The 16,905-nt window shown below is 35.8% G+C and overlaps 1 protein-coding gene and 1 non-coding gene across 2 annotated transcripts; one reads left to right on the top strand and one right to left on the bottom strand.

Moving 5' to 3' along the window:
* Positions 1-761: 761 nt before the first annotated feature.
* On the bottom strand, positions 762-3,399 carry LOC109794224 (uncharacterized). The gene is made up of 2 exons (XM_083061674.1): positions 2,287-3,399; positions 762-2,219 (listed from the first exon to the last, which is right to left on the bottom strand). Exons 1-2 carry the CDS (start codon positions 3,397-3,399, stop codon positions 762-764), a joined length of 2,571 nt encoding a protein of 856 aa, XP_082917800.1.
* Positions 2,891-2,997, top strand: LOC145951015 (small nucleolar RNA R71). The gene has a single exon (XR_014428841.1). It is a non-coding gene; the product is annotated as a small nucleolar RNA R71 (small nucleolar RNA).
* Positions 3,400-16,905: the final 13,506 nt, after the last annotated feature.

Below are 16,905 nucleotides of genomic sequence, written 5' to 3'. Positions count from 1 at the left end.
TCCCAAAAAAGAATTTTGTCATCACCACAAGAGGACACAAAACACATCAAATACTAATAAGATATTTGCATGAAGGCACAACAGAAATCAAAAGAGAGAGCTTGAAACTTACCTTGAATCAAAGAGAATGATGGTGTGTGTGGAAGAGAAGAAAGTGAGAGAAAATGAGAAGACCAGGTTTGAAAGTGTTGGGAATGAAAGACAAATAAAGGGATAACTTCTTTTCTGTTCTTGGATTGGTCTTTCTCATTTTTTTTGAGGCGCTGAGCCTTTTCTAAGCGCTCAGCCGTTTGGGTGCAGAGAGCAATATAAAGAAAAGCGCTGAGCGCTTTTAAAGCGCTCAGCCGTTTGATGCAGAAATCTCAACCAAAATGTTTTGCTGATATGAACGGCTGAGCCGTTTTCCCCCTGGGAGGAAAATATTAGCTAAAAATTAGACATTGTAGCCAAACGGCTGAGCCGTTTTGTCAGTTTTGTAAACTTACCTGGAAGAAGCACATTTTGTTCTCCTTTCACGCTCCCACTTCCAGTTACCTTCAATAAAATATAAAAAGCATAACACAAGAGAGGAGAATGTTGAAGGAACAAAACATTTGATATAATGCACCATCAAAACATCAAATCACAAACTCAACTCTTCACAAGCATAACTACATATGTAAAGGATTAAACTAAAATGAAAATGAGAATTCAAACCAAAATAGCTGGGTTGCCTCCCAGTAAGCGCTTCTTTATTGTTATTAGCTTCACACTTCACTCATTCATGGATCATTGAGATGAATGACAGTGGTAAGTTTCTCAACCTCACCACCCAGATATGGCATAATTCTATGACCATTCATCATCCAAGATCTTCTAGAATTTGGTTCTTCCAACTCCACTGCCCCAGAAGGTTTAGATGATTTAATCACAAAGGGACCTGACCATTTGGACTTGAGCTTTCCAAGGAATAATCTCAGCCTGGAATTTAACAATAATACTTGTTGGCCTGGTTGGAAATTTCTCTCCACAATTTTCTTGTCATGGTAGGACTTCACCTTACTCTTGTAAATTTTTGAGGATTCATAAGCCTGCAAACGCATTTCTTCAAGTTCATGTAATTGAAGTTTCCTCTTTTCACTTGCAGCTTTCATATCAAAATTTAATGACTTCTCTACTAGTGTGGCTAATGAAAATTTTCTTTCAGATTCCAAACACACTTCATCCATCACATCCACTCTAAAACAATCTTTCTTGTCATTTGGGTGTTTCATAGCTTCAAAAATATTAAAATTCACCTCATCACCATGCACCATGACCTTGAGTTTGCCATCATCAACATCTATAATGACCTTAGTTGTCTTCATGAATGGCCGGCCCAGAATGAGAGGAACCTCAGAATCCTCTTCCATGTCCATGACAACAAAATCAACTGGAAAGAAAAATTTATCAACCTTAACCAAGAGATCTTCAACAATACCATGAGGATACTTAATAGATTTGTCAGCTAGCTGCAGAGTCATCCTAGTAGGTCTCACCTCCACATCTCCTATCCTCTGTAACATAGATATGGGCATCAGGTTGATACTAGACCCTAAATCCAATAATGCCTTGCCCACAGAAAGATTACCAATGGTGACTGGCAAAGTGAAACTCCCTGGGTCTCTAGATTTTTGTGGAAGTGATTTCTGAATTATAGCACTGCAACCTGCCTCTAACTCCACTGTTCCATCCTCACTCAATTTTCTCTTCTTTGTCAGAAGCTCCTTCATAAATCTTGCATAAGATGACATCTGTTCCAAGGCCTCTACAAAGGGTATGTTGATCTGTAACCTCTTGATTATATCAAGGAACCTTGCAAACTGACGTTCCTTGTCTTTCTTTGATGGAGCATGTGGGTAAGGTAGCTTCTTCACAAGAGGAGGCCTAGCAACTTCTTTCCCTTTTTGCTTACTCTCCTCCCTCACAACTCCATTTTTCCTTCCATCATTTTCACTCTCTTTTTTATTTTTCTCATTTTTTTCTGCCTCTTTATTCACCTCCACCTCTTTCTCACTTTTCAACTCAACTTCACTCTTATCTTCATCCACTTCATCTTTATTTTCTCTCAAATTATCACCAATCCCCTTTCCTATCACAGTGCCTCTCCTGGTTGTGATTGACTGACAATACTCTTTAGGATTGACATGTGTATTGGCTGAAAATGTATTGCTTTGCTGCTCTGCCAATTGCTTAGCCAACTGCCCTATTTGCACTTCCAGATTTCTAATAGAAGCTTCAATATTTTTTCTGATTGGTTGTGGAAACCTGCATAAACTGTGTAAGAGCTTCCTCCATTTTTGATAGCCTATCCGGTTGATAAGAAGGTTGATTTTGATATGGCTTCTGTGGAGGTTGCCTTGGTGATGGCCCTGCTTCTTGCTTCCACCCAGAATACTGATTTTGATTATTTCTCCAGCCTTGATTCTGATTATAATTGCCAGAGAAATTCCCTTGCCTTCCTGGATTGTTCATGTCATTCACTTCCTCCTCCTGATCTGGTTCAGAGATGGTGGAATGTCCATTTGGATGATCACCTGCACAAAAATCACATCTCATTACCTGTTGAGGATGTGAAGATGATCCTACTTGAAGTTTGGACATCTGTTTCTTTAACTCTGCCATTTGCTGAGAAAGGAGTTTATTCTGAGCTAGAATTGCATTTTGAGTATCCAGTTCCAGAATTCCCCTTTTTGTGGGCTGGCTTCTATCATGGTGAGCTTGGTAATCACTGGCTGCCAAAGCATCAATAATAGTGATTGCTTCCTCAGAATCCTTCATCATCATAGAACCACCTGCAGAAGCATCCAATAACATCTTTGTTTGCAGCCTTAACCCATTACAGAACATGTTAAGCTGTGCAACATCATCAAACCCATGATTTGGGCATTTTCTTAATAAAGACTTATATCTCTCCCAGGCTTCACACAAAGGCTCGTCAGTGCCTTGAGAGAAAGTTGCAATTGCTGATTTGGCACTTATATATCTGGAAGGAGGAAAGAATCTAGCCAGAAACTTCCGCTCTACATCCTCCCATCTGGTCAAACTCTGATTTGGGTGGGCCTGCAGCCATGTCTTGGCCTTACCTATCAAAGAGAAAGGAAATAATCGTAGATATACCGCTTCTTCATCTTCTCCAGGAACGCCCATAGTGCCAATAAGCTCATAAAAAGAAGATAGGTGTGTGTAGGGATCTTCATGGTCCATCCCTGCAAATTGATTGGCAGCTATGAGAGATAATACTGTCGGTTTCATTTCCACCCCCTTGGTTGGTCTGGCTATACTGGAGAAGTGCCTAGGACCCAACTGATGATTGTATTCTCCTAGGAGTCTCCTTGGAGGATGATGAGGTCTATCACCACCCGGTCCCTCTTCAGCCATTGATTCAGGAGTAGAGTGTTGAGTTGAAACTCAGGTGGAAGTACCTTCCTGTTCTTGCCTTAAACAGTAAGCTACAAAGACTGACTTAAACAAAAAGGTTAGAACAACCAGGTAAAGAATATATTTAAGAAAAATGAAAACAAAACAATATATACAGCAAGCTACAACTAGAACAATAGAAATCACAAACTGTCTTGACACAAGTCCCCGGCAACGGCGCCAAGAAACTTGTTGGTGTTCTGGGCAAGCGCACCCAAGTCTCTGTAGTATAATTAAAAGGTTGTCGATCCTCAGGGACTTGTGAAGTAAGCTTTGATTTCTATTATACTAATTGATACTTGTAAATTTAAAACTTAAGTAATTACACATGTTAAAATTTGATGTGAATGATAATTCAACTTAAGTAACCAAAAGATTAGATTTAATAAAACAGATATGAGAAACAGTTTGGGATTAAATTCATCAATCTCCCTCCTATGTATTCCTAATGATTCTATCAAATGATTCCATTACTCATTGCTATTGAGTTCTCTATTTTCATTCAAACCCAATCCCTTGGCATACGAAATCCTAAGAGATTTAACTCAATGAATGATTCCTCACTTCATTCAGTTAAATATCCCGCATTAAGAATCAGAACTTGTTGCAACTATTAATTTTAAGACTATCCCTGGCTCTCAAAACTAATAGGTGATTTGTTTCAAGTCTAGATTCAGAAAACGTTTTCCAACCAAATTCTAAATCCAAGATCAAAGATAAATGATCAGTTTATCAGAGCATTAAGAACAGAATACAAATCACTGATATTGAGTAATAGATGAGATTTATATATATAAATCAAAGAGGAATACACAGGAGTTTGATGACTACATTAATCCCAAACCTAGAGCTTTAGCTCTCCATGGTACAAGAAATCACAAAACAACAAGATGAAAGGTAGAAGAAAGAGATCCTCTGAAGAATCGCGTCCCCACGAGCTCCAAAGTGCTCTGTTTCCTCGTTCCTCTCTGTTCTTCACTTCGTACAGCTTGTGATAGCCCCCTTATGATGGAGGACCATCCTTGGTACTTCATGTGAAACCCATCACATGGTTCATGGCTATGACCAATTTGAGTAGTATAGTATTTTATTGCTTTATTCCAAATTTACCCTTGTACTTTAGGGTATTTTAGTCATAGAATTTATTTTATTTTATTTGCCAATTTTACCCTTGTATTTTGGGGTGTTTAGGACTTAGAATTTATTTTCTTGTATTTCCCATTTTACCCTTGTATTATGGGGTGCTTTAGATGATTAGGGTTTTAATTTTGGGCTAGGGTGTTAATTAGAGGGTGACGCATGTTTTTGGTGTTTTTGGGTCTATTTTTGGTGTTAGAAAGGCTTAGGCCCAAGTGGAGGGCAAAGGTTGCATGGTCTTATCATGCACCTAGATATAGCCAATCTAAACCCAAAGATTCCATCCTTGGTCACCAAGTTGCATCTAGGGTTCATTTGCATTTCATTTGGAATGCATTTGCCTACTCCAAATGCAACCCTAGATGCCTCCCCTCCTATAAATACCCAACACCCCACACCTTGTAAATACTTTGGATTATATGAATTTGAGAGAGCATTTCTTTGCCTCAAATCCTATCCTTAGTCCCTAGGTTAGTTCGGCTAGCCCCCTTCATTCTCCACCCTTGGAGAGTGAAACCCTAGAGTGGCCTCCACCTACACTTCGAGTGAGCCAACCTTGAGCAACCCTAAACCATACACCATACACTTCCGCCCAAACACCACCTTTTCACGGCTATCTTCCTTTCTCCACCATAAACCTCCCTTTGTCCAACCTTTGATGAGCCTAGATCAAGGGCAAGGTGTCTCCCTTCAATCACTATCATCAACCATGGAAGGAGGGACTCCATCATTTTCTCTCTCCTCTGCCCTTTTATAAGTGCTAGAATTAAAATAGAGTAGGCAGGAAAGAGAAGAATCCGTTCAGCGCCTTGAAACGGCTGAGCGGTTTGAAGAATTCTTCACCATGAAGTAATCTAAAGGGCTGAGCCATTCGAATTCACTGAGCTCCTTGGAGATTCTTCACTGTTAAGCAAGCACAAGGGGTTGGGCGTTTCATATCTGCTGAGTGCCTAGGAGGCAGAGAGCACTCCTTCTTCTAGGGCCAAATCCGCTCAGCGCCTTAGAGTGGCTGAGTGCCTCTCCTTTGCTGCATTTGTTGAGCTCTCTGGCTTGAAAGCGCTCAGCCGTTTGCCTCCAGATTTCAAAAACTACAAAATAAGAGGAAAATCTTATCAAAAACTCATCACTCCATGTAATAATGTAAATTAAGAGCCCCTCTTTGATTCTTAATGTATTTGCCAAAATTATATCAATATATATAAAAAGTGTGTTAGATAAGTGTCTCAAATTTAAATTTCATCAAACTAATTAGACACTTATCATATTCACAGGTCGAAAAGTGGTGCAGTATACCCAGTCAAGAGGAATCAAAATGATTACTTCGACACCCTATTATGCACAAGCTAATGGCCAAGTCGAGGCTTCTAACAAAGTGATCACAGCTTTGATCAAGAAACATATTTCAGGGAAACCTCGAAATTGGCACGAAACATTACTGCAAGTATTGTGGGCTTACAGAAATTCACCAGGAATGCCACTCAAACTACGCCATACAAGTTGGTTTATGGTCACGAAGCGATTTTTCCTGTTGATATCAATTTACAATCTATTCAAGTGCAAAGGCAAAATGAGTTGCCATTCGAGGATTATTGGAATTTAATGTATGATGAACTAATTCGACTGGATGATGAAAGAATGGTAGCCATGCAAAATGTCATTCACCAAAAAGAAAAAATAGCTCGAGTTTACAACAAAAAGTTCAAGAGTAAACAATTTTCAAGTGGAGACTTAGTCTTAAAAGTCATCCTCCCAATGGACCAAAAATCTCGAGATCGGGGTAAATGGACCTATAATTGGGAAGGACCGTTCATCATCGAAAGACTCTACTTGAACAATGCATACTTGATCAAAGAGATAAATTCGAGAAATACAAGTAAAGTGATCAATGGAAAATACTTGAAGAAATTTCATGAAAGTAGCATGTACTAAGACAAGTGTTCAAAGATATAAGCAATAAAGGTACAAGCGGATAAATATTAAATTATAAATAGGCATCTTTCAGTTTCTCGCTTCTGAGTAGATCACTTGCAAAATTTGGATTTGAGTGCTTCATATGCCTGATAGGCTTGGTCGAGACTTTGTTTCCGCGAAGCACACAATACCTCCAATCTTCTTTTTTGATCCAAGGAATTTGAGAGTCTAAGAGATATGCCTTTTCCTTCATCCTGAAAACCCTTTTGCTTCAACATGATATCTTGGCTTTGGAGCTTCAAAGCAACATGTTTGTACTTGATCGAATCAAGCTCTCGTTGCAGGGCAGCAAGGGTACGCTCCGCATCTTCCTCAAATTTCTTAAGCTTCATCAATTCGGGAACTATCTAAGAAGTAGAGTCCTTGATCGAGAGAAGTTCTGTTTTGAGCTTTTCTAATTTGGTTCGATCCTCTTCAGTATCAGCCTCGATCTGAGCCATCTCCTGATTCAAAGTGGACCACTTCGTGTGCAATTCGGAGGCTGCAGCAAAAGTATGCGCATATTCGTTCAATTATATGGTTACCTCCGGAGGAAGATCAGGAAAGGCATTCAAATCATCAACCATTTGCTCAATTTCTATTTTGAATTGGGGGTCCATGAGAGCTTGGTCAAGATGATCCATATAAGCCTTCGGACGGAAAGAGGACAATAGAGGTTGAAAGCTCGCAACAGTTTCTTGGGTCTTCCCCGAAGCCGAAGTTCCGCTAGTCCAATTCTTCAGGACCTCGAAAATGTCATCTTGAGCAGCTTCGTCATCAAAGAAGCTTATGAGGTCTATGTCATCAGGAGGAATAGAAGCTAGCAGAGTGTCGGAAGGGACAACATCAGTTGAACTCACAGGTTGACTGGAGGGAGGAGTTTGTTTATCCTTAGAGGTTACCTCTAGGCCTGCATGAAAAATGGATATTTTGTTAAGTCGGAGTTATTCTTTGGTGGAATAACATGATTTCCAAGAAATAATTACCCACCTTTTCTAGAGGACACCCCTGTGTCGAAGTTGAAGGAATGTGCATCACCTTGCACAGGACCCAGAGGGAAGGTTCGACAGTTGGCATGGTGACCGGAATAGTGGCCGTAAGAACATTGGAAGAAACCGCCTGTTATGAAAAACATTGTAACAATGCACAAGCTCGAGAACAGCCAGAAAAGTAAAATCGAAAGTCAACAGAACATAACTCAGGACGTTCAAGAGGAGAGGCCGATTCACGAATTTCGATAACATCTCGAGAAGATGAAGTAGTAGTAGGAGAAGTAGGAGCACTTCGAGAGCTCTCAGAGGAAGATTCAGATACCTCTGAATCCACCTTTTTATGAAAAGGGGTAATTGTTACAGATGATAAAATCGAATCAAGAGAAGAGTAGTGAAGATAGAAAAAATTATACCTGAACAGGGGATTTCATTGCATCCTTCATAAGCTTCTCAGTGGGAATTTTTGGTCTAGGGATAGACCTAGTCGAAATTGCTTTTTGTTTCCCTTTGTCTTGGGAAGATCTCCGAGTGGTGGAAACCTGAAAAAAAATGCCAAAAGACAAGGAGGTCAGTATGGCGTTAGAGTAACAATTTCGAGTGCGCCTAGAAAGATAACTTACAGATTGACCACTATGAGAGTCCGAACGGAGTTTTTTCTTAGGAACTTCAACCTCCTACAGAAAAAAAATGCAAATACATGAGCGGCCATAAATTTAGTACAATTCTGGAAGAAGGAACATACTTTGTTATTCTTACCTTCGAGCGAGACCGAAGCCAGTCAGCAAGAGTTTTTCGTTTTTGAGGCTTCAATGAAGTATTATCTTCGTCATCCTCTGAAGTTGTCTCCCGGTGTTGAGTGTCCTGTTGATGTTGAGGAACTTTTTGGGCAATAGCAGTTAAATGCAAGGAAAGTGAAAAATGAGTAGAGATGTGAAATTCAAAGCCAGCATAAAAGGAAAAGAGGCAAAGCTTAATTACCAGGATAGACAACAGTGTTGTCAACCCAGCACAAAGGCCATTGTTTATCCCTGGGAAAATCATACACAGAACATCTCGCACTCGTCACTCGATCCTTAACAGGAATGTTCTTATTATCCTCATACGAGGGATCAAGGGTTCTCACCCAAGGAGGATAATCAAGACCTTTCGCAAGGCCGAAAAGGGAATTGGGAAGAGGAGGTATGTGCTTAGGACAAAATTTTTCAAAATTAGTTTGACCCTAAGGATCAATGACTTTATTTCGACGGATGTTCCGTTGTACCATTCTAGTCAGGGATAAAGTAGCATCGAAAATAGTTCGAAACATATTTTCAGGGTGATGACAAACTCTGTAATATTGTTCAAACTGAGAAATAATGTTGCGATTATCATAAATACCTGAAATCTTCGGGCCCTGCAGGGAGAATTCGTAAGTTTCCCACCCAGATTTCGACCATCTCCTGGGAAATTTGTCCTACCTGATTGTTACCAATTAACCACGAAGGCCCTGCCAAATCATTCGAGAACTCCTCGAATTCGAGAACTGCCTGGACATAACGGGCAAAACCATCAACAAATCTTTTCTTAGGAGTCAAAGCATTCAAGCGAGCGCCTTCGAGAGAATATCGAATGAAGGCTTGAAGAGGAAGAAGTTTCAGTTTCTTCTCGAAAATGGCATTAAGCCATAATTGCAAAAGCCAGAGTAGTCTTGTGAGGTTTTGAGGGCCAGTTTCTCGAAACAAACTTTTCGAGGCTTCGTCGAGACAGGTATAAAAAGAGGCAAGTAACAACTTGCTCAAACAAATATTTTTCTTCAGATGCAAAGCCTGGGCGAGTGTGTAGTAGTACTTGGAAACTTGTAGAGAAGGGGTACAAAATACACAAGCAGACAGCCAATAGAGAAAGAAAGCAATGTGCTCAGAGTCAGTGATAGGAGTACCTTCTTCGCCATGGTGTGCACTAACGAAGGCAGAATACGTCTTTTTGTCCCAGAAGATCGAAGTTTCTGTCATCAAAATCTCTTCTTCAAGAGTGTCAGGAAGATAACGGTCCCCTAAGGGTTTCAACCCCGTAATGGCAGCGATATCCAAGAGAGTCGGGCAGACAAAACCACAAGGGAATTCAAAAGCACGAGTCTCCCGGTTCCAAAAGAAAATAGTAGATAGCAACATCTAGGGATCGAAGATATTCAAATCATACTTCAATAATTGAACGAAGTCGAATATTCCAGCTTCCTTAATAGATTGCTTTGAGGCCTCAACACGTTCCAACCATTGAATGTGTTTGTCCTTAGGAGGAGGAAAAGCCCGAAACATCTTGGCGGTATCCGAAAAAAGGGAAAGGTCGATGGTTGGAAAGTAAATGAAAGGAAGAATGGAATCATCTTCCGGAAGCAAATCATTATGAGTCTTCTTCTTGTTCGGATTCGAAAAGGGGCCTAGAAAAGCATGCATTGATCCGTCAGAAAGCAAAAAAGGAAGAAGTATTTGTGATTGGAAGATTTTGAGACTGGCTTCCTCCATGCCAGGGATAGGAACAAATGGGTTAGCCCCTTCGCTCAAGGTGGAAATAGTTGCATTCTCCGTCAGCAAAGGAACGGAAGGAGTAGGGGAAACCGTTGAAGCCGCAGGTGTAGCCGTAAACGCGGACGCGGCGGAAGTTGCCATGGGAACGAGACGAAGATGAAGAATTCAAAGGTAAAGAATGAGATGAGTGCGAAGAAACAGTAAAACGTACTCAGATGGGCAAGGTGAAAGGTTATATGAAAGAGCAAAATGGGCCAAAGCGCAGTAAAAGCCCGCTGTGAAATTCAAAAAGGGGGAATTCAAGTTTTTTGGTAACCAAAAATATTCGCTAACGGACAAAATTTGAAATTGCGTCAGCATATCCCAGGGAAGCGGAATCAGTGCCACCAAATTTATTGCAGCAGGTACGAAAAGGAGAAATTTGGAATTAAAATGTCAAGGGCATTTAATTCTCGCGAAGAGCACATGGCTCTAGGGTCTTATCAAAGAAAGAAAATTGAGGTATTAGAAAACATTCTTTCTCAGTTACCTCGAAACAAATGTTTTCCAGGGGGCATTTATTGGTACCAGAAAATGAATTCGGATACACTCGAAATACAGGGGCACTCGAAATCTTAGTTGATCGAAAAATGGCAAAAGAAGTTTCTGAAGAAGGCATACGAAGCCTAAAGAGAATCAAGAGATACACGAAGACATTTTTCGTGAAACTCTCGAAATCATTGAACCGGGAAGGATGCTGCTCAGGAGAAAGGCTCACAGCCTCGCAACCTCTCAAAGTACAAGAAAAATCAGGAAACACTCAAGTATATTTTTCATTGGTTACTCAAAATCCCAAGGATCCGGACATACACGAGTACATTTTGTAACCTCTCAGAATGAAGAACTTAAAGGAGACACGATTTAAGAGAGGTTGAAGTAAATCATGGGATAAGTGTCAAAGGCTGTAGAACGGTTTGGGGAAGTTAATGAGTAGTTCCAAGAGTTATCCAAAGACGTGCCCGGGAATAAGCCATGATGTGGAAGTTTAGAACGGTTATGCACTTCTGGGGCACGTCAGAAACAGTTACCTTTCCCAAATCTTTGTCTATAAATTAAACGAGTCATGCTCGTAGCAAAGGTTCAGAAATCACACACCCACAATACCTCACACGCACTCCTCAGCCTGCGCATAAGGCACACCGTGCATACGAGACAGCTTTGGGTACGATTTCTCGACCACCTTTTTTTTTCCTTTTTTAGGAGTAGCGTAGCATAGCATAGTCTAGTCTAGTGTAGTGTAGTCATCTGAACATGTTTCGTTATCCTTACGAATTGTAATTTTGTTACCATTTAACGAAGGATATGATTTCTGCAGTCAATATACATGTCATCTGTTCAATCCACGTTAATTCTTACATGCATGAATTTGATTGTATAATTAGCATAGATCTTCTGATGTGCTGAAACAAGCATAGATCTTCTGACGTGCTAAAACCAGCATAGATCTTCTGACTTGCTCAAACAAAGAGCATAGATCTTATGATGTGCTGAAACAACACCCTAATCAATTAACTCTATTTGTTATTTGTACGATTTATTTTTTTCACTGAAAGTCTTCAATTCTGTCATGTCACAAACACGCATAAATTGAAATCGTGCTAGTTCAAATAAAAAGAACCTACAAATGAAATCCTCCACAAACAAATGTAAATAAACTAAGGAAATAAATTTTTCAACATTGGTAAAAGGGTTTACATAAAAACCTTCATAAATGTTCTTCAATATCCAAAATAATTGAAAATAAAAATTGGAAAATAAAACATAAGAGTTTACAAATTATTTTAAAATAATAAGTACAACTCCAACTACATATAAAAATCCATGTCCTAGAAATCCTCTGCCCCAATGTCGCAATATTAGAGCACACCCATAATTCAACTATTGGCATTCTAGATGCCATTCAAAGCTAGATCTTTCTCACCTAAAACATCCACAAATTGTACAGTGAGAAAAGAAAACATCTATATGTAAAGCACACAAGGAAAATCTGCAACATAATCTCATCATAACTCATTCCTTAATGAAATATTCACAACCATTTCTATATATCCTAATTCTATCAATCATGCATCATCTTCACATCACAATTTACAATCACACCAATCCATCACATCATATAATATGTACTATGTTAAGCTCACGCCACCCCTGTAGCATCTCGTGCCCAAGGTCGTGCCACACCAACATAAATACTAATTGTCACACATAAATCTTGCAATTAACACTATGTCAAGATCACGCCACCCCGATAACATCTCTTGCCCAAGGTCGTGTCATCCCTGACATAAGTGTGAGGAACCACAATCACATTTTATTCATAATCATCACAAATCTTGCAATTAACATTATGTCAAGGTCACGTCACCCCTATAGCATCTCTTACCCAAGGTCGTGCCACCCCTGTAGTATCTCTTGCCCAAGGTCGTGCCACCCCTGACATAAGTGTGAGGAACCACAATCATATTTCATTCATAATCGTCACAAATCTTGCAATTAACACTATGCCAAGGTCACGCCACCCCTGTAACATCTCTTGCCCAAGGTCGTGCCACCCTTGACATAAGTGTGAGGAACCACAATCATATCACATTCACATTCCACACAACATCTCATTTCATGCCAACATACTCACATCATAATTAATTGAACAATTAAGTCGTAACATACCATTTTCCACATCATGTTATCAATTCAATATTAAAACGGTAGATATAATGTACACATTTGTGCCAAGACATCACACCACATTCCATAACTCAATTCCACATCACATACACAAAATAGATAAGTCCACACAAAATAGTGGTTCACATACCCCTCAAGTAATTCACCATGAATCCACATCTAGATCATCAATTTTACCAAATAATATAACAATAACATTTATAAATTAATATAAATCCCGATTGAATCACCAATTTAATAGAATCTTAACTCAAATAGTAAAACTCCCAATTTTTCCAAAACCTAATTCATGGGCACTTTTCTACAATTTTGTTCTCTCTCCCAGATCATCATTTTTACAAATTATTTGCATATTCCTAATCCTCAATACATGCAAAATCTAATGGGATCATCAATTCCTCAAACAGAAATAATTATAAAATTACCCATAATCCTACGAAATTCCTCCTCTACCCAATTCTCTCATGTAACTTTGCATACAAATAATCTCCTTTTCCCCCGTACCTCAATAAGCAGTAGTTAAACTAAAACAGGATCTGGTTGGTCTCCTCCTCTAGGTTCCCCTTGGTCTTCTCCTCTAGGTTCCCCTTGGTCTTTAGAGAGTGTAGAAGAAAAGAAGTGAAAAGTAAAAAAATGTGTTTCTGGGATTGTCAGAGCGTGCTATTTATAGACATCAAGAGTGGCCATAACGGTCTGTTTCGAATCCGGACGGCCCATTCTGGACTCATTCATCATGTGTAAAATTCACATTCAGAACGGTTCGTTCTTAAACCAGAACGACCTGTTCCCAACTAGGGTTATAAGCCATTTTAGTAGTTTGGAACGGCTCGTTCCAGTTTGGGAACAGACCATTCTAGGCTACTAAATCACCTTTATTGGGCTTTGAGCCTTCGTATAATCTGTAAAAATCGGGGTGTTAAAATTTGTCTGTTCCTAAAACATGCATCAAGCAAGGGATTAGGAGCCAATCCTACTACCAACAATTATTCTCACACCCCAAGCGAGGTTTCTCACTCTCCCTTACCTAGATAATCGGAAGACGAAGCACAAGCAGAGTCCAACACTACAAGAAAATTGTCATATAGTAACGCACCCTATAGTGACACTATACATGTTACTAAAAATTACTTTTACCTACACAATAACTATAATAGATGTTGGTATATTATTAAAAAGTGTGGGTAAAGACTATAGTGACACACAAAATATGTTCTTAAATCTCATTCAAAATTAACACTAAAATTATGTGTAACTATATGTTAAATAGACATATACCTACATATATTGTAATAATAAAGAATGAGAAGAAGTGAGAGCGTGAAATGAGAAAATCCCATAACTTTTTTTGATAAAATAAATAATAATAATAATAATAATAATAATCTATAATAACTATTATAAAGGGGATATAGGAGATGTAACCGCTTTTTGGTCTCCATTTTTTAATAGACTATTATACCCCCAGATATAAAAAAAATCTTAAATTTTCTTTAAATAATTATACACAACTTTTTAATATTTTATTAATGAATAACTATTATAGGCACAAAGTGCCTCTACCCCTCTAGTAATAATAATAATAATAAACAAAAGACTAACATGTCCTTCCTTCCCTTCTCATAAATAATAATAATAATAATAATAATAATAATAATATTATTATTATTATTAAACATACCTTCTCCCTTTTATAAGATAACTTAAACATAATTATTAATAATAAAATACATTTCATAAAAATAACTCCTACTCCACTAATTAAACAAAATATAATTACAAATCGTGTCACATAATTAAATAGAGCTCATATAACTAATTAAATAATATCTAAAACTCTAAAATAAATATATTAAATGTGAAAATAATTTCTAAAATACTATTTATTATAAGATATGAATTTCGGGATGTTACAATTAAAAACAACGATCTTAAGTTTAAGGGACCAAAAATAAATTTATCTTAAATTTAAGGGATTAAAAACATATTTATACCTTAAATTAATATTTTGAACATATAAATTATATTTTAAATTTATATTATAAATATTATAATTTATTTTGAAAATATTACTATTTAATATATAAATAAATATGATAAATAAAAATTAAAATAAATAAAAATTTGTAAAAGTCTGCGAAATCATTTAATGTAAAAGAATGTCTGAAAAAAGTTTTATCGGAAGAAAAACTCTTAAAGTTTTTATCCTTGAAATAATTATTTGCATTTATATATTTAGAGTGAAATTATATATGAAATTAAATATTATATTCTAATATATAAATTATATTATATTTAAAAGTTATATAAATAAATTTATATACAGAGTGATGGTATCTTAATTTGAGCATAGGTTAAACTTATTTTATATTACAAAAAAATCATAATAAATTATATATAATAATAATAAATATTATATTTTAATGTATAAATTATGTTACATTTAAAATGAGAGTTGTTACCCAAAGATAAAAGTTTCAAAACATTTTCATGTGTGGATAAAAAAAATTGAAAATTTTAATTTAACTATAAAATGAATAATCTATATTATATTTATTCAATGAAAATTACGAAAAAAATATAAAGATTAAAATTATAAAATTGTAATAATGATATAAAAATGTTTAAAAAAATAAAAAAAAATATAGAAGTGAAAAATTAATTTACACTATAAAAATTTAAAAATTTAAGACAAAAAATAAAAGAATATGCTAAAAAATTATTAAAATTAAATTAGTTAAGTATATAATATATTATGATAAAGGAAATTAGAACATATATAAAATGCAAATAAAATCACTAAATAATTTAGAAAGAAAATGAAATGAGAAAAATTAAAAAAAAAACTATAAAAATAATTCAAAAGTATACAAATATTATATAAATAAATTATTTAAAAAAAAAAAAACATATAAATAAATTATTAAAAATAAAAAATTTAGGATGAAATTAGAATTCTAATTGTACCAGTACCCCTCCAATTAAAAAGGTACACTGCTATGGTATCCTTGAAAATCAAAGAGTTTTGGTACATCAAATTATGTGAACAAATAAATTTTAAAAAAATAAATTCAAAACAACATAAATTTTAGATTAAAAATTTGTATAAGATGAATCAATCAAAAAGAATAATTTAAAAAAAATAATCAAAAGGTCAATTTTCATAACAAAATTTATTTTTATGTGACAAAATTAAAAAATTAAAATCAAAAAATTATAATAATATTATAAAAACATTAAAATAAAAAAAAATAATACAACTGAAAAACTAATTTATACTATAAATTCAAAAAAATTATCAACAAAGAAAAACTAAAATATATTAACAAAATATTAATATTAAACTTTTTAATTATAATAAATGTTGCATTAAGATATAAACTAAAAAATATAAAATTAATATAAAGATATAGAAAATTTTATACAGATAAATTATTAAAAATATTAAATTAAAATAAAAATAAAACAAATAATTACAATAAAATAAAAATAAAAATAAAATGACTGTTCCGGTACCCCACAATTATAGGAATTTGGATCCTCTCCTACAATATTCTCTCTCCAGCCGCTCTCTTACAACATTAATAGCCATTAGATATATCTAATGGCTCAAATTTAATCTTATAATTAATGTAACTTTTTAAATGATTAAATTTGAGCCATTAGATATATCCAATGGCTATTAATGTTGCAGGAGAGAGGATGGAGAGAGAATATTACAAGAGAGGATCCAAATTGCAATTTATAGTGGGTACCGTAAAATTTCTCTTTACAAAATAATTTTTAAACATACTCACTTACAATATACTTATTTGTAATTTTACATGTAAAAGTGTATTTAATAATGAGTTAATCATCTATAAATTGCTAGTATAAAAAAATTTTACTCTGGCAACTAATTATATCTTTTAATTGTGTCATGTCACTCTTAAAAGTAAATTTGTTTATAGTGACATGATACAGTTAAAAATATAATTAATTATTAGTATAAAAAAACTTTACACTAACCGTGTGTATGTGATTATCTCTTTAATAATTTCACGTTAACAAATTATTTATATCATTCACCTTAATTTTTTGTTCATTCAATAATTCAATTCATGTCTTGTTGGGTTCTTTTCAATGGTAAAAAGAAACAAACAAAAGTTAGCACGTGTCATTTT

This window comes from Cajanus cajan, chromosome 8 (genome assembly GCF_000230855.2).
Source record: "Cajanus cajan strain Asha chromosome 8, NIPB_CcT2T_4, whole genome shotgun sequence".
NCBI classification, from domain to species: Eukaryota; Viridiplantae; Streptophyta; class Magnoliopsida; order Fabales; family Fabaceae; genus Cajanus; species Cajanus cajan.
This window is presented reverse-complemented; position numbering and strand designations above follow the sequence as displayed.

Excerpts from the sequence above, each read along its gene's own strand:
- LOC109794224 (XM_083061674.1), bottom strand. The coding sequence starts at position 3,399 with ATGGCTGAAGAGGGACCGGGTGGTGATAGACCTCATCATCCTCCAAGG. Across the intron at positions 2,220-2,286 it reads CTCTTACACAGTTTATGCAG|TTGGCTAAGCAATTGGCAGA; the intron begins GTTTCCACAACC and ends CAAATAGGGCAG.